Below are 21,694 nucleotides of genomic sequence, written 5' to 3'. Positions count from 1 at the left end.
GACGTCCGACGATAGACCGAATGCGGTGCCGCTACGGTCGACCGTTCGGGTACCAGACGAACTCCAATTGCGACGAAATTTGACAGGCGGCCTACCTATATTAAAATAAGACCGCACGTCAAATTCCAACCCAATCAGAGAAAGTTTTAAACACACTTTTAAAAACAAGGATTTGATGATGTTGCGGGCGCGTGCGTGTGTGGTCGGGCTCAGAACGGACAACGACGAGAACCGACAACTAATAACGGATGCAACTTTTGAAAACAGGCGGCAACGGGATGCCGATGCAATGCAGATGATGCGCATGATGCGATGATGATGCGACAAATAAAAATAACCACACGACGAAAGCGGAATATAAGGGGAATCTTCTAGGGCGTCGGTCTCGGGCTATCACAAGGTAAGTCCTTAACTTCTCGAATCCAATTGTTAAAAACCTCTGCTACATTATTTGTGATGTAGTCACATTTAATATCTGGATTGAAAACACACCTCATCCACTTGAGCTTATGGTATTGACTTAACCATTTCCATACCTCGTTTGATTCTTCAATAATTTTTGTCATATGTTGTGTGAATACATCTTCCCTGTAAGCCCTTGCTGCAGGATACATCCTTCCAAACCCATGGAACCTCTTCACAAAATTATTCATAAGATGGTAAAAGCATTCCCTTTGTTCAGCATCAGGAAACACATTCTTCACCGCATTCTCCAATCCTTTGCAAGCATCTGTGCATACTGCAAGAAGTGGAGGATCTCCTATTGCCTTCTTAAGTTGATTCATAAACCAAGTCCAATTGTCTTCCGTCTCAGATGCTATGAACCCGAAAGCAAGTGGATACATCCAATTGTGGCCATCAACTGCTGTAGCCAAGGCTAAATGGCCATTCCACCTTCCATTCAATGCAGTAGAATCTATACTCAGATGTGGCCTACATCCTTCCAAAAAACCATCAATGCATGGTTTAAGTGCACACAAAAACGACGAAAGTACACATTACCATCTATTTCAAGTACTTCAATCTCCACTACACTTCCAGGTGATCTCTTGAGTACCTCAGCCTTCCATCTGTATAACATCTCAAAACTCTCTTCCCATTTACCATAAACCTCAGCGAGAGCCTTTTCTCTCCCCCTCCAAACCGTGTCATATGAAATTGTGACGGAGTGTTGTTCATGCAACTTTTTCTGTAATTCTTTAGTACCCATATTGGGTGAATCCCTAAGGATACACACAGCCTTGCTGGCTACCCAGTTCTAAGATGGCGTGATGGTCTTCACCCTGCTACTTGAAATACAATCATGATGATCAACTAAAATTGTGACGTGCGCATATAGAATTTTAAAAGGAATGGAAATTATATTAGTAAAATAGGACACATACATACAAACATACATATTCTAAATAATAAATCAAGGTTAGATAATTAGCCTGATTTCACCTTTATAGTACATTTATCATCTTGTAGGCTGCCAACAATTCTCCAAGGGCAATCTTCACTTGACTTGCAGAACCCTCTAAATCTCTTCTTATCTGACTTCTCCGTACCTAGATCAAACTCCTCATTGATGGCAAATTGCCTTACTGCTAACCTGAATTCCTTCATTGATGGGTACATAGTGCCCAGGTCCATTGTTGGGTGGTCCTTGTCATATGTAATGACTACTTCATTTGGTATGGCATCGCTAACAGGAATGTCAGCATCCTCATTATTGCTCCCGTGCTCAACCATTCTATGATGCTTTGGTTTAGTCTTACTTTTTTTTCTTCCTCATCCTTTAAGCCCAAAATGTCACATAGTTGATTCTCACTTAGTAGTTCAATTCTACCTTCATCATCGTGTGTCTCTACTATTTGTAAGTTATCCCAGTCGACTTCTATGATATGTGGTGTTGGTTGTATGATTGAAGAGGCCTCAACCAATAAATATGGATTATCAGTATTGCTGCCCAGTGCGACCTCCCAATCATGCATATTCCAAAAAAAGTAGGAAAACATAAACACAAGACTGAGTTAGTGATCATATTTTTACAATGCATATATCTATCGCAATATAAATTATCATATGCAATACGAAAAAATTGTGTGATCATCCTGTAGTTCCTCACCATGATTTACTACTTCCATTCTCGATAATCTGGTATGTAATCCCTGATTTTTTTTATGTCAATGTGTATCAACAGGGAACATATCAGGAATGAATACTAAGGAAAAGGTAAAACATAGTACCGTCCAACAAGATTGGGTTCCATGTCGCCACTGCGGTACAGGGCGACGGACACGCGGCGGCAAGGAGATCGGCGGCACGCGGCGGCAAGGAGATCGACAGCACACGGCGGCACACTGCACTGCAGCAGGGAAGTTGCTAGCAGCCTCACCACGTCTAGCGTTGAGATCTCTCCAGCGTTTGATGGGAGCCTCACCACGTCCAGCGTTGAGATCTCTCCAGCGTTTGTTGATTTGATTCCTAAATACGTAGATAGCATCAAGGGCACTTTGGTCCTTTCAGGTGACAGAAAAAGAAAAAGAAAGAGAAAAGTCATGGAAAAAAAACGGCATGGTAATCAAAGTTCACGTGAATTGGATGGCATTTTTACAAAGGCAATCTTGAGAGTGGCAATTTAACGAAGCCACATGTTGAAAGTGGCAAATAGCCAATTTTCTCCACATGTTCTCCAGTGGCCTAGCCAGGCCGGACCGCCGTTGAAGATCGTTGCACTGGATAACAGTGCTGCCATAGAGCATCGGATGCAGACCGCACCTCGGCCACTCATCTATGTTGGCCCCTCCCACGATCAGCAACCTCCCCGCCGCAGAGGCGAGAGGGTGGTGGCTAGGGTTTCAGTCGCCTGTTTGACCCTCTCTCACGAAATCATTTTGGAATTTTATTTCACATGTCACAAATTACGACTAAATAACAACTCCTCATTATACATCAAAGGCAAAACTAATCACCCAACCATGAACTGGAGCACCGGTAAGTCACTGCAATTTACTAAATTTTTGTTATTTTATTTCTTCACGCAACTGTATCAGTGTTTTATTACGAAACTGGTTCGGACAGTTCGCTGTCACAAAGCCTAGCAGGATCGTTAAAATGGGCATGCAACACCTAATGGTGGAGTGTTGCTGGCTTCACTTTTCATTGTACCGGTACATTCAGGCTTTGCCCGCGGATCCGAAGAGGCGCATCTTCTCTGCCACAACAGCTTTCATTGCTTCCTTAGCGGATGCCATGACCTGAACCAGGTCTTTCTCTGGCTTCTTGAGTGACTGCAGGTAGCTGTTGCGGACCTCCGTGTTCACGTTGAATTTTCTCACCCCCAAATCTATGCACTCCTGCTCCACAAGTTAGTTACAGGTTATTACCACTTGCACAACAACATTTCAAATATGACAGGAGTTAAAAATAAGACCGGTTTCATCAACCGATAAGCTCTAGTATAATTATTTCGCAAAAGGGAGGGTTTTACTGATTCTTTGCAAAACTGTGAAGCTGGTATAGACAAAGAAACTTTAGCCCCCCAGCATTTTTAATCTTGTGGTTGAATTATTTTATGCATTGCAACCATGATTGTCTGTCTTATCGAGGGCAACGGTTGGTGCGGGGAACTCTGACAAGAACTAATGCAAGGTACAAATTCGCTGATCTTAATAAAGTAGGAAACAATTTATCAAACCTTTACAAGTTCATGAGGGAGGCCAGATGCTCCATGAAGTACCAAGCTAACTCCTTTCTTCAGAGTTAATGCACGAAGTTCCTGTCATCATTTCAATGAAAAAAAATACAGAGTTCATTACTCAAAAGAAGTCGCTTGCAAAAGCGCTAACTTGCTTGGCAATCCTTTACAGAATACTTCAACAGCCGTTGGAAAAAAGAAATCACTCTACAACCCGCAGAAGTTCACTTTTCAACCTTAAACTCGAAAACCAGAAAACCAGTTGTTGTCAACCTTGAACTGTTGAATCTGTTTATTACTTTACTGGTTTACCCAAGCAGTTTGAGCTGACTCAAACAACACGTGGCAGACACATGGCATCACATATGTGCATTACCACCTTGTCATGTTAAAAGTTCTAAGTAAAAACATTAAAAAAAAAAACAGAGAAGGATAATATTTTTTGGAAAAATCTTATAACAAATTCAGAAAAATCGGAAAATCAGAAAACAGGGTAAAAGATCTGGCAAAACACACATAATCTGAAAGATCAAACATAGATGTTCATAGCTGTTCTGTCAAACCTTTAGCAAGTCAAGTCTCAGGTTCGGTCCACTGGGAGGATATTTTCCGTGAACATTCCCAATGCATACTGCTAACGCATCAATACCAGTTTCATCAATAAACTGATCAGCCTGAAAATATGTAATATATAAGTTAAGCATTATCACGGGATTGTAATGATAGAATGCCATAGAGTTGAAATTTGTTGGTAAGATAAAATAACCTGAGCAATATCAGTAAATCTTGCTTCATATTCTTCAATTGTCAGGCCATCTTCGGTGCCTGATAGTCTCCCAAGTTCAGCTTCCACAAGCATGCCTTTCGCATGAGCCAGGGAAGATATGTTCTTTGTGTATAAGATGTTCTCCCCTAAAGGTAGATGGGAACCATCCACCATGACTGAATCGAATCCCTGAAAAATAAAAGGTCATAGTACATGGTCCAGAGAATTAAGATTCAGATGTAGTCATTCATCATTCATGATTAGGAAAACATTTATTCAGATGTAGTCATTCATCATTCATGATTAGGAAAACATTTTGGTACCACAAATTTGAGAAAACAACACATTTTTTCGCTTACCATTTCAAGAGCTCCAAGCAAATCATGCTTGTCAGCCCCGTGATCATAATGGACGGTGATAGGTACCTGAGTGACGATCACAAAATGATCAACTTTAAAGAACATAAAAACAAGGATGGCTATCTGTTTCGAAAAACAAGGATGGTTAGAAGAAGGTATATGTGAGAACCCAAGTTACATAAACATTTATGAACTATTTTTATCAAGATCACTGGGTGTCCACATTTACTCTTTAAGCGTGCTAGGTTTTGTTTCTCTTACGTTGGCTCGTTCTGCTGCAGCAATGCAGCATGCTACCAACGGAACTCCACCTTGCTTCAGGGCACTGGGATGAACCTAAATAACAACCACAATAAGCGTGGTTAGAAATTAAGACGACACATATCATCTACAAAAAATATAGATAATGAGTTGTCCTAAATAAAAAATAGTTTGAGCAAATTGCATTGGTGGTGCTCCCTCGACTTGTAAGTTCTTCTCACTTTCTTCACTCAAACTGGAAAATCTGCAGCCATGATCCTTATAGTTGCCACCGTTTGTGATCCGAGCAAGCTGACATGGTCCCTCCCTCCCACCCTCTGAGCAGGCTTTTTTCTTTTTTGGCAAACAGGAGAGGGCAAGACAGATAGGTAATGAAGAGGGACGGGAGCTGGGGAGCGACTTGAAAGTGATAAACAATGCCACCTGGCTGCAGTCTACTATCCCAGCATCGCCTCGCTCACCGTGTATCCAATGGAATGCTGGAAGGCACCACCATACAAGTCTTCTGGGAATTAGGGTTGCTGCATGGAGGCTGGACACCCCAGACCCAGAGCCCTCGGTGCCATGGAACTTCAGCGTGGCTGGACTACTCATGTGAGATGAACCAGAACGGAGCATGGCAACACACCGGCCGACAACCCTGCTGCCGGACTGATTGTCGCAGAGTGGCTTTGAACCTTCCATTGGTGTGTTTATGGGAGGGGGGAGCAATGGCAGACAGGGAGAAGGGGTGAGGAGAAAGAAGATGGGCCGGTGGACAGAGAGGAAGGAGAATTACTCCACTGACATTTGGCACCAAGCCAACAGCTTTATTTTCTCTTAGTAACTAAATTGTTCTGCCATGTCATGCTCTGCATCAGCTACTTCCATTGTCTAGTGGCCCGATGGAGTCAGTTGGTATACAGTAACAAGTTCAGGGAGCATGGGTGCAGAAAAGCTCATGAGTTAAGAGTGAGAAAAGCTAGTTGAGAGCACCAATGCAATTCTCTCTATACGAAAAAAACACGGGTAGAAATCCATTTCAGGACCTCTGTGGTACTATTGCTTCTATCCCGCTGGAGCTAGTTGTTGCAACCTACCCCCTCCGTAAAGAAATATAAGAGCATTTAGATAACTAAAGTAGTGATCTAAACGCTCTTATATTTCTTTACGGAGGGAGCACTTACTAGTCCTATCATAACATACTCCATTAAAGAGTGGTATCAGAGGACACCCAACATGATAAATTACGTAATTTTCAGTATAAACTGCCAAAGAAAACATCCTATACTAACAAAGTATTTCTAACCTGCAGGATAGCAGGACTTTCTTCAGCCTCAGCAGCTGCAATTACAGCTTCAATTCCCTCAAGATTATATACATTGAAAGCACCAACTGCATAACCACTCTTCTCCGCATTCTTCATAATAAGAATAAACAGTTGATTATATTTAAAGCAATACACAACAATGTATAACCTTGATGAGAAGTAGACGGTGGATAAGAACTTACAAGGAGAAGTTCCTTTGTTGAACTTCTAGAAGGGCAAGCCCAATTCTGGACCACTTCTGCAAGAGCACTGTTATCACCAACATTACCTGTCATTGGGAGAGTGCCAAGATAGTTTCTTGAGTAAAAAGGTAACGTTATTTATCTGTTGGTACTGAAATGAGTTATATTTATTACCAGGAAAAACAATGTAGGGGACACCAGGATGTCTACTCTCAGGGCCAAGCTGCCACAAAGGCACACCAGCTAAAGCTTGTCCCATTACTTTGGCACGCCGAGCTTCCAAAGCTTTTGTAGCAAGATCAGATGAAGTGATTCCTCCCTGTATAAAGAATATAGTAAGAAGTACCTCCAGAAGTCTATTCTATTGCAACTTTTTTAGCAAAATCATTTTGTTTGATATGAACAGTTGAATTTGCAGACACTGTTTTATTTTGTAGATACTATTTTTTTTCTGATGAATGAAAGATGTAACCATGTAGGTGTAATCCTATCTCAATATTTCATGAAGTATTTAATGGCATGGGTCCAATAAAACAGAACAAATATTTTGACCTAACGGTAACAGCTCCAGAGATTGGCAAATTTCCAGGAACCAAGTAACAATGAAATTTCAATTTGTTCAGAAAGAATAAATCGGCTGTGTAATTTTACCTTTGCAAGGATGTAACGGGGTCGACTATCAATTCTTCGCACAATCTCTACTAGTGCTGAGCTCACTTTGTAATTAATTTCTAAGCTTTCTTCAGGAGCTGCAACATGACAGGTACAATCTTGTTATGTGATCAAACTACTTCAGGACAGATATCCAAGAAGTAAAATTATCTTCTTTCATTTGGCACACAAAAGGTAGCAAACAATACTAGTATGTCAGCTGTCTTGTACTGCTTGTTGAAGTGTATATGTGGATTGCCTAGTACTTTCCATCTGAGAGGGGGTGTTGAAGTGTATATGTGGATTGCCTAGCCCTTTCCACCAGTTCGCACTTTTGGTTGCGTTGGCTAGTGCATGAAGCTTAACACTGCTAATGCTTAGATGAAGATAACAGCAGTTGTTCTTGAACATACTGTTTCAAAAAGCTGAGTTCGGTATCTAGACTCTAGCACACAATTTTCAGGAACGTATACCCAAGTTAGTTTGGTTTTGGCCACTAGAAAAACTTACGACGCAAACTGGAGATGTTCTATTCAAATGATTGGAATAATGCACTCACATTGTGGTTGTGGTTGAATGTAGAGATTCATGGCTCTACCGGTGGCTAGTGCGTTTTTGGGCTCGACTTCGACAACAATAATCAACTTTATTTTGCCAATCATCCCCTTTTAACAAGCTTTGACAGTTTGACCTGTCTTCAATACAGTTAGCGCCAGAGTCCCGGTTCATGCCTAGAATGTGATAAAAGAAACAAACTATCTCCCCAGCTAAGCCATGCCTGGGAATGGCTGCCAGTTGAGGGATGATGGCAGACTGATAGATGGCAATGTTGGTGGTGGTTGACTGGTGACTCGGGGACTAGAATTAGGCTGAGAGCCTGATATGATGTGGAGTTTGGGAACAATTGCCTGCTAGCCCTAGGATCTCCACACCGTTAGTTAGTAAATAGTTCTTTATCAGCACAACTTGCTCATCACTTCGGCAGGTAGGATGTGGCTGAGGAATTGTTGGCATTAAGATACTAGAAATCAAAACTGACTCAGCATTCTATCACTGTATTTGCTAATTGGATAGACAATACATTTAGCCATATGATAATCAGAAAGATGCTAACTTTTTCCAGTAATGAGTTGGCGGCTGGTGACGACTAGCGTGTCTCTCCCGGACTGTATATAAGCATTTCCCAAGTCAACAATTCTGCTGATTTCTTGGTCTCTCTCCTCAGTTGATTTTAGTGAGATCATCTCAACAGATACCTACAGTGAGAAAAATGAGAACATGATACTAACACCACAAATTGATCTGAAGCAAAACCATCCAACTAAAGACAGTACTATCCACAAATTCTATCCAAGTGGATGTACACGATGGTTGATGGTTCATGTTTAGGCATGACAGCCAAGACATAAATTACCTCTATCACTCTGAGGGATTGTGCACATTGTGCGCGAAGCTCGTCAACCTAACAAATGCAAAAGAACATGCGAATGAGAGAAATATGACTGACAAAATCTTAAAGCATTACAAGGCTAACCTGCTTCGTAGTTTTTGGCACATAAGAACCAACAACTATGAGGCCTCCCGCTAAATTTCTTTTTAATCCAAGGTCATTTGGGCGGATAGGTGGCTTCGGCTTGATTCCAATTCTAGCACTCACAAAACTTGCAGCTGTGCGACATAGAAACCGCTTTCCTTGCAATTCAGCCTGTTGAGTTAACATAAATAGAAAAGAAGATAGCAGATCAAAACAGAGCATCAATAATAGAATAAGACATATTATCATATCATTTGTAATGAATGAATACTAAGAACAAATGCTTGTCGTAGAAATGGAGTGACATAACGTGCCTGGATCATTCCAGCAGCAAAGACATTCATGTCCCTCTCACTAGCAGCATTGACAATACACACAGAGCCCTAAAAAGAGTCAAAAAGCCTGTCAGGAAATTCTCAAGGTAAATCAAGAAGAGAGGGAATCTGAACAGGATTTATGATATTATATGGTCCATGCTCTGCCAATCATTCTTGGCCTCTCCTTCATTTTGTTCCAAGCTCTGCCAATCATATGTTCCATGTTTATAACATATACCTTCTCCAAGCTGCAGAGAAGCTGACGAACTGCATCCGGTCCTTCTTTACGTAAAAGACTTATGGAAATTGTTGAAACTTGGTTCTCCAAAATCCTTCCTTTGGTCTTTTCTTCAACCCACTGTACATTCAAGGACAAAGCAAGTCACTACGGCCTTGCTCTTCGCTTTACCAATCAAACAATTCCACAACAGTACCTGTTTGAGATTGGAAGATGTATAGCCAAAAGATGCATCCTTTGCAAATTCAGTCTCACCAGCAGGAATCAACCTGTTAGAGAATGTTGGATAACAATATTGTTATGTGTTATTTTTGTATTTAAATACATTGCATAGTGATCGTGCACAGACTACCTTTCAGAGTCTGCAACATAATGAATATCATCAATAGTGTACCGCCCACCTTGAAGGAAGAATGGGCATATTATCCAAGCATCCATGTCACCTAATACTGAAACAACTGCATCAGCTTCCTGGAAAGTAGAAGAGTATGATATGATCAGAGAAATAAAATGGAAAAGAAAAACAGAGAAAATTTCAGATATTAACCTCTGGGAAATGGCCACGGAGAGTGGAATCACCTCGCAAGACCACCGTATAACTAATACCAGGGACAGTCTTTGCTGCAGCTTCAAGATTTCTGCAGATATCTTTCACTAACAGTGCGGCCTATGAAAGTGAGAAGGCTTTAAATATATATTTAAAGACCCCAAAGATGAACTATTTTAAGACTGCACTTTCCTACCTTATCAGCAATCATTGAACGGGAGTTTGTCAAAATAAAAAAGCAGGCTGGTAGTTTCCGAAACTGCTCTGTTAGGGCTTCAACTGGCCTGCAGTTTAGCATTACAAGTAAGGCTTATGGAACTATGTACAAAACATGGGCAAACGAAATTGCAAGCAGAAAACATATGTAAGCTAAAAGACAATATGCTTTCACTTACCATTCAGTTAAGACCTCTATATCATGAACTGTTTGAGTTCCAGTTGGATCATCATCTAAAACTACAAGAACTTTTTTGCTATTATGAGATGCAGAGGAAACAAGATCATCCATTGGAACTTCTGGCCACTCAGCAGGAAGAGAACGCAGGACATCTTCTTTATTAAGCATGGGTGGCCTTCCTTCTACTTTTATTCCAGTTAATGTCTCATATACCTGTGCCAGGCGCAATCAGCGGGCATGTTTGTAAAGGGAACTAAATTAAGGCTATCAGTATATCATATTTTGGCATAAGTTCTGTCTACTGAGAGGTGTGAGCTGCTCACCTTTACAACAGCACTATCATCATATCGACCCCATCCAGAAGCAGAGCCTGTTAAAATACATCAAACGAATTAAACAATAGCCACCCTATTTTAAGACTGTTATCCAGACAATAACTGTAAGCTGATTTTTCTTTGTAAAAGTAACTGTAACATACGTAGTATAGAAAACAAAGGGGAATGGCCATGCAACATTCTGTTAATTTGGGTAACTACTTTCATTAAAGATAAGAAATATGGCATGACTTGATGAACATTTGGAACCAAATATAGAATGGAAAATGATCTTTGATTTATCACAGACAATTACCTGAAACAAACAGCTGATGAGCAACACTAGAGACATGCAATGGGATCCTCGAGTTGGAGCTTTCACGAGATACTATACCCTGAAATAGACGAGATAAATGCATTACTATCTTTTATTAGTAGTTCATAAAATGAACAAGTCAATGGCTCGGTTATCCATACAAGGTCCTTGACGAATATGTCCACTGCAGATAAAGGTGTATAATCATTATCAAGCATGTGTGGCACACGGTTTCCAAACATCCTGCAATATGAACATTGAGTGTGTCAATCATCAAATAGCCACCTTCACTCATGCTAGAACACACCACTAGATATCTGAAAGACTGACCTACAGGGAGCTGATAGCAAAAACAAGTACAAATAACTATTTCGTTTGTTTCTCATAACCATTTTATTACTCAGGCAATATAAGCAGAAGTCTAAACACTGAAGAGTAAACAAGGATGGGACTAAACAATGTAACATACCACGAGTAACCTCTTGCATGTTGAATAATTTCAAAAACTCTTCGTGTTCGCAAATTTAATCGAGCAGCAAATGCCATTGCTTCAGCTGCTGAGGCTATATGGACCCCAGCAAGAAGTTGGTTCACCATTTTAACAGAACTGGAAACAATAGCAGAAGAGAGACGTTGATTCACAAGCGCCAGCACTGATGAAAAAAGTGCCATTATGCAAAAATAAGACCATGTAAGGAAGGTATATGACTACAAAATGTGTGTATCACCTTGCAGCTCCGCATCCTCCTTTGATGAGATATAGTTTCTCACTTAGTGCTGTTATGCAAAAATAAGATAATAGTTATAGACCAGTTTCCGTACTACGTACACAGCATATGATGGTGTTCAGATAACCTTTTCATACCTGACAAAACTCTACCCGTACAATGCAGAGCTTCATCTGTTCCCGAAACCATTACCTGTCAAAAGGAAGTTCAAATATTCATATCCATGAAGGTTACATCATCACTTTTCTACTAGATTAATGTGTCGCTAATCATACAGTTAGCGTCCCATCCGCTGCTCTCTTGACACCACCAGATACCGGAGCATCAACCAACTTTATCTCTCGGCATTCGGCTGTATAGAAGTAGTTAATGATTACAAATAAATCATCAGCGAAGGCAATAGACAACATTGCCGACATATTTAAAATGTACTCCCGCCGTTCCTAAATATAAGACCTTTTAGAAATTTCACTATAGCTTAGATACGGAACAAAATAAGTGAATTTACACTCTAAAATATGACTACATACATCCGTATGTAGTCCATAGTGGAATCTCTAAAAGGTCTTATATTTAGGAACGGAGGGAGTAGATAATGATTCTAGTACTACAAGGCCTTAGTGTGCTGCCATGACAGCAACCACAGAAAACAATATAAAAAGTGACAAAAAAAGTGCTCTTGACGCAATTTACATGACATAAATCTAACGAGACATGGATTTAACCTACACATGGAGAAAAGAAAATTCAGATTCCTTTCGACGATAGCTGAAAATTGAAAAGGATTGAAGCTGCTATCACAGCTTTCTTGACCATAGATCAAATATGGATTTGATTTGTTTAGTAATAGATTCATCTTGTGTTAGCATTGTCAAACTTTTTGGATGTTTCTGTGACTTTTGGAACCTTGGTAACACCCCAAAGGCTTTGTGCTGGAACATTTCCCTTAAAATGCAATTTCAACTTCATAACAACACCCCAACGCAAAATACAGGCTAGCTGCCACAGCATAGTAATTGCAACTTCTGCTGCAAATGATTATAAATCTGGTTATTTTATACTGAGAAAACAGAAAAGGTAAGCGAGCATTACTTATGAGACACTGAAGCTACAGGTTCAGCTGTCACCGGAATCACAGACGGAAGATTTTGGACTTCCATGGTTGGATTTAGGATTTACACAGCATGGTTTTTGTTGACCAGTAATGTTTGTGATATTCTTTCTTGTTCAATGCAAACATGCCCAGGAGAGATACAAAAGAGTAGGTACCTTCCAATCTTCCTTTGAGTTGAGTCACAAATCCAGGAGAAACTGTAGAAGACAGAATGATGGATGTTCCCACTGGCAACACTGAAATGGAAGACAGGATATTCACAACCATGTAACTAGAGCTCAACAAATAGTTAACCTACCTGGGCATGCAAATAGTCAGCAAAACCAGAAAAAAGAATATGGGGGGCAAACTCTATATGTTACCTGACACAGCACCAGCATTTCCATATAGGACACTTTCAGCTTGAACTTCATTTGCAACCATGATGATAAGGATTTCCACATCTGAAACCAATTTGTGGTTAACACTTGAGACATTGATACGTCATAAACAGTATTTCCATGAGCATGCTATTGCCGTTAAGTAGTGACTAGGTGGGGCTGGGCCCACATGTCATTTACCTTTTGACTCGATGAATGGCACATAAATAAAGAATGAGAAAAATACAAGAGAATAATGAGGCCTGAGCTAATTTCATTCACTCAGAAAATCATAAAGTACTGACTTTACTTTTATAGCCTTATAGGTAACAAATGCAAACTTAAGATGCGAGAATTATACTTTATACTAGAAGGTCGCAACGTACCTCTTGATACTTCCTCAGGGGAATCTTTAGTCAATCCACCTAAAGCAGCAAACCTGGCCAGTGTTGGCTTGTAGACCTAATGGGGAAAGAGTATAAAATTATTCACGTGTGGATCAGAAGATTTTTTTAAAAGAACGTGCATAACACAGTAGGTCAATAACATTGTCTACAAACAAAAGATGTATACATTGAAAAGGGTGAACAGTATCCTATTTCCACAACTGTGTTTTTGTGTAAGTTCAGAGTGCCCAATGGACTGCCGAAAAGAGAAGAGTTTATGATATATTCATTTATTGTTCGGATTAATAAGCCATCCATGGTTCCATCTAGCAAAACTGTAGGCTTAAAACCACAGATGTCAAATCTATGATCCATTCTAAGATTATCCAGGATACTTGAAATGCACCACTAATCAAGCTGGAAAGAAGAAACCAATTGAAGACCATTTCGTTCTTTGTACTTGAATTAAAGCAATTCAAATGGTCAATTGTGCAGTTGGGAAGAACAAGAGCGGGTTCCTACATCATAAGCAGTTACGGAGAACCCTGATTTTAGCAAATGAGATGCCATTCCAAAGCCCATAGCTCCAAGACCAATAAAGCCGACCCTCTTTGCTGCTTTAGAGGCCATAACAAGCTGGTCAGCTAATTTGCTTGCATCATAGATTTGTTGACTGGCAGCATCTACGATGTTTACTCCAAATAGTTGTTCCCAAACCTGCAAAATGACCATTTAAATTTAAGAAAAAATTGATAAACTGAAGCATCTTGAGAAAGCTGACAGTTATTCCACACCTTCAACGGTGAAGCAGATTCATCTCCAATTACTGCTGAAGAACCTGAAGATAAGTACAAAAAATGTGCATGAATGAGAAGGTACTAGCATGTTGTCATCATATGCCTGTTCAGGCTATTAGGAGAATTTCAAGATGTGTTGGAAGTAAATAAGCTTTAACATCATACCATGTATTAATTGTTGATAGGCAACAGCTAGAAGTGGCAGAGGGAACGTTACTGCTTTAGCCGTATCCATTACGTAGCTCTATATATTGTTTAAGAGTGAAAACTGTGTCAGTGATTAATAAACAGAAGCATTCAGGAAATCAGCCATACAGTAGCAGTATTCCTTTTACAGTCTGCAAGATCAGAGTGGCACATTACTAATTAACCATTTAATCCTCTCTCCAGGGTTGACTTACAAGATTAAGAGCATGGAACTAGACACAAAACTAAAATGCAAACTGTAGTTAAAAGTAATATCTATCAAGGAGAAGAACAAGAAACTTCCTCTCTTCCAATTGCTAATCCTGGACCCTCCAATTTGAATACCACATCCCAGCTACCTACTCTTACCACAATACCACCGGTCGTGGCTCCAATATGCATAGGATGCCTTCATTCATTGTCCATACAAGTTTTTCATAGCAATAAATGTGCACATCACCTACGTATTTATATATTTTATTTGAAATAACATTCTAGATTTTGCAATCCCCTCTTTCATAAAAAGAATTCTGCAGAGCTACCAAAAGGGAGACAAAGGACATACTTAATTGCCTGCACTGTTCATATATTGTGCAAAGTATCCTAAGAATCCCATACCACCTTCAAAGGAGAAGAAAAGGAACTTACTGCATGTTTCTTTAGTGACTTCAGAAAATCAATAAGCAATGGATCTTCACTCAAAAGTTTCGGTACCACCTCCACAAAAATCCTGTCAGTAAATTGTACAATCTTAATTTGAAACCTACAAGATCACGAGTTCAGACAGAACACAAAGAATTCAATAATCCTTGTAACCTTGAGCTTCCTGCAGCATTTGATATTATGTCATAGATAATTGATGGATGAATCCCAGCTCGAACACCAAGAAACATTGCTTCAGTAGAAGCAACAAAATGAATGCTCTCCAGCAAATCATTAACCAACCTAATTTTGCTGTAAAAATAAATGGCACACGGCTCAAATTGTGACAGTTAAAGTTAAACTAGTTAGTATGGTAAATATATGGAAGGGGTGAAAATTGATATCTCAACTATCTTATATTTGCTATTTTCAGGAAAAAGTAAGCAACCTGCTGCAGCCAAATTCACCTTCGACAAAGTAAATGGTCTTGTCAAGACCTGGAATGTCAAATAGCTTAAAAATTCAGTATCATAAGATAAGGACCAGGAAGAAAGTATTAAAGAAAGTACACAAATTTGGAACTACCGGAGAAGAATTTCCCAGCTCTTTCTGCCACATCCTTTCTCCCAGATGCAACAACCTGACATTCAAAAGCTAAACTGTGATAACAGAATACGTAAGCATACAAGCACACAATTCAGATTCTCAGCTTCGTATCACTTACAAAAATATTTTCCTTCAGCTCATCAGATAAACCACTGAAAATGTAAGAATCAAGAAGGGAGATATCCTTCTTTTCATCTGCAGAAAAAATCAATCCAGATTAACTAGTACGGCCATTCATCACCAACATGGGTGCACTCTGTTTGTTGGAATGGGAATACAGGAGGCCAGTAGGAATTGCACGAACGTTTTCTTACAATGGTTCAAGAAGATCAACTACTGTTCTTATTATAATTGTTAAATGTGCACCTTTCGCATTCTTAAAGATGCACATAGAATTTTAAGCACAGAACTACTGTTCCCAGCTAAGCGAATAGGTGAGTTGAAGCACGAATAACATTTTACCTTTAAGCTTCTGCCCCAATTTCTCAAGATGACTAGGCACCAATGTCGATCGTATTAATACAATAGCCTCTTTGCACAATCCTATGCAATGCTCAAGCAAACATCATATCAAATGTCGAGTGTATATATAAATTGTACAGAAACAGGTGCGTGAGATCGACAGACTGGCAGGCAACACAATAACACAGAACGCACGTAGTACATACCTTTCGCTATACCCTGAGCTCCAAAGAACAACTCATCCACCTCATCCGCGTCACTGAGCACAACTACCAGCACAGCATCTGCGTGCAGCAAGAGTTTTTGATTGATCAGATAGAAGCAAGCAACACACACGACACAGTTTTCTTCACCACGTAAGAGCATGGTCTCTTGGGCATTCCAACGAACGCCTCGCACGCACGCACGCCATCCATATGCGCCACGGGAAGGCCATGTCCAGTGCTGGAGATCGTTATATACTCTTACCTCGCGTGGTTTCAGCGGGGCTGGCGCATCGGACGCCGCCGCCCTGCTCCGCGAGCGCCGTCGCCGCCGATCCATCCGCCTGCCCACACCGCCACACGCACCGTCAGGACAGAGCATCCCGCGAAAGCACCTCCGAGAGGAGACGAAACCAAAACGGGGGGCGAAAGGAATGGGGAGACGAGGGAAGGGCGATCGAGTGAAGGCGACCTTGGGGCCGATGTAGAAGCGGACGATCGCGCCGGAGCGGGCGAAGGAAGCGGCGAGCGCGACGCTCAGACCGTCGGCGCCGACGAAGGCGACGACCTTCGCCGGCGAGGACGACGGCGACATCCCGCGAGTGAGCGGCGTGTGACCTCGCCCGCCGACGGCGACGACCAGCCCGAAGCAGAGGCGAGCAGAGCGGAAGCGGGGACAGGGGAGTGAGGAGGCCGGGAAGAGTGGCACACGAGGACTCCACTGCCCTGGGCATTTTACCCAGCCGCTCCGTGTCACTGGACCGCGGGCCCGACGCGCCGTGCGAATCCTGCGTGGCGCATGTGGGCTGGGACGGGGCCACGTTTGGATTCCGGACGAGGACGCCACGGGTGCTCCATTTTTTACTTTTTTAGCGCGACGAGACAGGGTTCTGACCGTGCGGGCCCTGTGAGCGGAAAGATGATGATGCGGGTCTTGTACCGCAGCGTGCCAAATCGTGGAGCTGAACTTTGCACGGGAGCGTACGTATGTCCCATGAGATTTTAAATTTTGAAGTGCACGTGACAAATGGGACACGGCGCGATGTAAGGATCTTGCTTTTGGGTTTGTTTAATGATAAACACTTTGTTATTTTACTTTAGCAGCGTATATAAAGATCAACTTGCTTAGTAGGTCGCCGGTTGATCTTGATTTATTTTTTAAAGATCCAGCTAGATGTTGGCTTATATTAAAACATAGCAGGGAGAAAAGCGGTTACAAAGGTGTGGGGGGAGTTGATCGAAGGATCAAGGAAAAAGGACAGAGAAAAATAAAAAGGAAAAAGGGAAGAAAAACGGTCGCGATCTTTCATGGCGGTTCCCAGAAAGGGTGCTCCAAGAACGATGCTCCCGCTTGTCTCCAAAGCTTGACAGTTCTTGTGATTGCGTTCTTTATATCTTGAATATGCGCCTGTTTGCTTGTGAAAGTGCAATCGTTTCTGTGCTTCCAAATCTCCGATAGGATCAGGGCGATCATCGTCCTGGTGGCCTTGCGGTGTACTGGTGGAGCCGTTTCTATCATGATGGCTATTTTATCGGTTGACCCCATCTTCGTTGCCCATGTGTCAGGGTACAAGGAGGCGCATCCGTCCCTCGAGGCAGCGTGTGCCCAGATTTCCAGTGACATGAGGCATTCCCAGAACAAATGAGTTGATGTTTCTAGGTTCCGCAGGCATAGCTGACAGAAATAGCCGTTTGGCCATCCTCGTCGTTGCAGCCGGTCATTGCACCATAGTCTGTCTCGCAGGAGCAGTCAGGCAAAAATCTTGAGCCTAGGGGGTGCCCAAGTCTTCCAGATTATCTTCTTGAAATCGGACTTCATCATTCCTTGGAATTGTGCCTTGTACGCCGATCTTGCCGTATATGTTCCTGATGCCTCAAGGTTCCATGTGATAGTGTCAGCAGTTTCTTCCTCAAGGTGAAGATCCCTATCTTGGAGCCATCTATGTAGCCTAATTGCCTCCTCCCATAGGTGCGCATTGTTACCATGCGCTAAATCTGCTAACCAGGTGTTGTTGCTTAGAGCCTCCTGTACCATTCTGTGCTTCCTCCTGGAGTGCTTGAAAAGCGACGGGAACGCCGTCTTTAGGGTGGCTGCTCCCGTCCATGAGCAATGCCGGAATGATGCCGTTGCGCCGTTGCCGAGGACCACTGTTGTTGATGCGTTAAACAGGTCCCTGTCCGCTTCGTCGCGAGGCAGAGTCATGCCCCGCCAGGCCCTGTCGGGGCTCGTCCATGCCAGCCATAGCCATCGTAGTCTAAGGGCTCTACTGAAGCGGTTTAGGTCTAGGATGCCCAAACTCCCATTCTCCAGTGGGGAGCAGACTGTCGGCCAGTTTACTTTACACTTGCCTCCACCAAACTCGTCGTCGTCCTGTGCCTAGAGAAAACGGCGCCTAGCCTTGTCTACCTCGTCAAAAAACTTCCTTTGCGCTCTTAGCACAGAGAGTGCGAAGGTAGGTAGGGTTGAGAGGACGTTACGGACCAGGACTCGCCTGCCGGCAACATTAAGCAGTTTGCCCTTCCATCCAGCTAGTCTAGCTCTAATCCTGTCTAAGATGAACTGAATGTGGACTAGCCTACTCGCCTGCCGGCAACATTAAGCGGTTGATCTTGATATGGAACGGTGAATCCAAGTGTAAGGATTTCCCTTGCACAAAAGTTAAACCAGAAGTCGAAGGAGTAGATAGGCCACCCTAGTATCTATCTACTACATGGCGCGCCTTCGGAGAGCATCTCTGACAGCCGCGTGATATAAGGGCATGTACAATGGTGCCATCTTAATAATGTCATGTAGAATAAATGATGAGGTGGAGGAGAGAGAACTCATAAGATAAGGTTTGTCTTCTCTTATTTAAGAAAGAACAAGAGGTGACCTTTTAGCACAATATGTCTTACTATGTTTTTAGGAATAACTAGTTATTGAACATAAGGCTAAGAGGTGACCAATTGTAAGACATTTTTTTGCCATCTCTAAATTACATTCAAGACTTAAGATAGGATCATCTTATCAACCAATATACATGCCCTAAGTGTTACGCTGAAAAAATACAGTTTTTTACACGCGCGCAGCTGCTTCGGATGCTCCAGCGGAGACGTAAAAACATGTGAGGCATAAGTGGTTTAGCGCGGGGGGCGAAAGGGCATCGCGCGCCGCTTTTTTCGTGCGCCTGCTCCTCGAGCGCATGCGCCGCATCCTCTCCGGTCGCGCTGCTTTCGCCCCGCTCGTGTTGTCGCCCGACGGACGGCCGCGACGACATCCCACTCACCCCTTCCTGCACCCCCAACCCCTCCGTCGTCGTCGTCGTCGCCGCCGCCGCTGTCGGCATAAACCCTAGCGCGGGGAGCTTTGGCTTCGCCTCCGTCGGTGCTCCTCCAAGCACCAATCTCGCGTGCGGCCTTTTCATGGCGCCACGGACGACCTCGGCGGCGGGGCGTCGCGCCGACGCCCGCCATGAAGCCACGTACCGCCCTCTCGAAGTTCCCAAATGCGACGGTGGTGAAGGCTCGCAAAGTGTCCGGAAAGAAGAACAAGGCGGTGGACGGCTCCTCTAGGCGGTCGAAGAAGAGACTTGCAGGGCGTGCGATGGATGCGGCGACGACCGAAGCACCGACGAGCTTGCTTGTTGCACCGGCGGCCGATGCACACAATGTGTTCGATGAAATGCCCACAAGGTAAAATTTCACCCACTTTTTTTCGTTGTTGTTTTTTGAATGGATACATGTGGATAGCTTATTCGTTTTGTTGTATATACTTTGTAGTTTCAATGATGAGACATATATGAGTGTTGGCTCTGACAATTCTCATTGGTCTCAAAACAATGATGTGCATTTCGATGATCATGAGTTTGAGGTGGACGAGGATGGTGAGGGCATCATCGATGCACCGAAAGGAAGAGCGGGCAACTACAGCATGGACGAAGACATCTTGCTATGCAATACATGTTTGTAAGTGTCTAGGGATGCCACCGTTGGAGGGGGCAAAAGTAGGGATGCATATTGGATCCGGATGAAGGAGCACTTTGATTTACACAACAAAAGTGGAATTGACCACACGGAAAGATATCTTCGCTCCCGGTGGTCGACAATCAACAAAGATTGTCAAAGGTGGGCGGTCGCACTTAAGGCGGTTCACACGTTAAACCCAAGTGGCACTAATGATAGAGATAGGGTAAGTGCCATTTTGTCTCATGATTCTTCCATGTTCATGCTTCTTCTTGGTGTTTCAGGTGCTAACTTGTTCTTTTGTTTGTAGCTCACTATTGCACAAAACTTATTTCAAGGATAGGGAAGAAGACTGTCGATGTCAAAATCGGCGAATCTCGGGTAGGGGGTCCCGAACCGTGGACCTTGGATCGATGGGTTGTAGTAAGAAGGGGGAGACATCGGTTTACCCAGGTTCAAGCCCTCCTATGGAGGCAATACCCTACGTCCTGCTTGATTGTATTGATGAAGATGATTACAGAGTAGATCTACCTTGAGATCGTATATGCTAAACCCTAGATGATGTTGGAAATATGCCCTAGAGGCAATAATAAAGTGGTTATTATTATATTTCCTAGTTCATGATAATTGTCTATTATTCATACTATAATTGTATTAACCGGAAACCGTAATACATGTGTGAATACATAGACCACAATGTGTCGCTAGTGAGACTCTAGTTGGCTAGCTCGTTGATCGATAGATGGTCATGGTTTCCTGATCATGGACATTGGATGTCATTGATAACGGGATCCATCATTAGGAGAATGGTGTGATGGACAAGACCCAATCCTAAGCATAGCACTAGATCGTATTGTTCGTCTGCTAAAGCTTTTCTAATGTCAAGTATCATTTCCTTAGACCATGAGATTGGGCAACTCCCGGATATCGTAGGAGTGCTTTGGGTGTATCAAATGTCACAACGTAACTGGGTGATTATAAAGGTGCACTACATGTTGGAAATATGCCCTAGAGGCAATAATAAATTAGTTATTATTATATTTCTTAGTTCATGATAATCGTTTATTATCCATGCTATAATTGTATTGATTGGAAACACAATACTTGTGTGGATACATAGACAAAACACTGTCCCTAGTAAGCCTCTAGTTGACTAGCTCGTTGATCAAAGATGGTCAAGGTTTCCTGGCCATAGGCAAGTGTTGTCACTTGATAACGGGATCACATCATTAGGAGAATCATGTGATGGACTAGACCCAAACTAATAGACGTAGCATGTTGATCGTGTCATTTTGTTGCTACTGTTTTCTGCGTGTCAAGTATTTGTTCCTATGACCATGAGATCATATAACTCACTGACACCGGAGGAATGCTTTGTGTGTATCAAACGTCGCAA

The 21,694-nt window shown here is 42.4% G+C and overlaps 1 protein-coding gene across 1 annotated transcript; it reads right to left on the bottom strand.

Moving 5' to 3' along the window:
* Positions 1–2,993: 2,993 nt before the first annotated feature.
* Positions 2,994–17,060, bottom strand: LOC123409678. Its single transcript, XM_045102547.1, has 42 exons — positions 16,829–17,060; positions 16,622–16,700; positions 16,360–16,437; positions 16,154–16,234; positions 15,810–15,886; positions 15,671–15,725; positions 15,534–15,582; positions 15,260–15,397; positions 15,092–15,173; positions 14,423–14,501; positions 14,255–14,298; positions 13,983–14,177; positions 13,461–13,536; positions 13,078–13,158; positions 12,871–12,951; positions 11,877–11,953; positions 11,739–11,793; positions 11,602–11,650; positions 11,343–11,480; positions 11,035–11,116; positions 10,874–10,952; positions 10,567–10,613; positions 10,242–10,456; positions 10,043–10,130; positions 9,847–9,966; positions 9,652–9,770; positions 9,496–9,568; positions 9,300–9,419; positions 9,059–9,127; positions 8,745–8,915; positions 8,625–8,672; positions 8,325–8,466; positions 7,211–7,308; positions 6,734–6,878; positions 6,560–6,645; positions 6,357–6,467; positions 5,069–5,143; positions 4,808–4,873; positions 4,449–4,637; positions 4,246–4,356; positions 3,683–3,763; positions 2,994–3,341 (listed from the first exon to the last, which is right to left on the bottom strand). Exons 1-42 carry the CDS (start codon positions 16,949–16,951, stop codon positions 3,162–3,164), a joined length of 4,152 nt encoding a protein of 1,383 aa, XP_044958482.1. The 5' UTR covers positions 16,952–17,060; the 3' UTR covers positions 2,994–3,161.
* Positions 17,061–21,694: the final 4,634 nt, after the last annotated feature.

Source organism: Hordeum vulgare, chromosome 7H (genome assembly GCF_904849725.1).
Source record: "Hordeum vulgare subsp. vulgare chromosome 7H, MorexV3_pseudomolecules_assembly, whole genome shotgun sequence".
Classification (NCBI taxonomy): domain Eukaryota; kingdom Viridiplantae; phylum Streptophyta; class Magnoliopsida; order Poales; family Poaceae; genus Hordeum; species Hordeum vulgare.
This window is presented reverse-complemented; position numbering and strand designations above follow the sequence as displayed.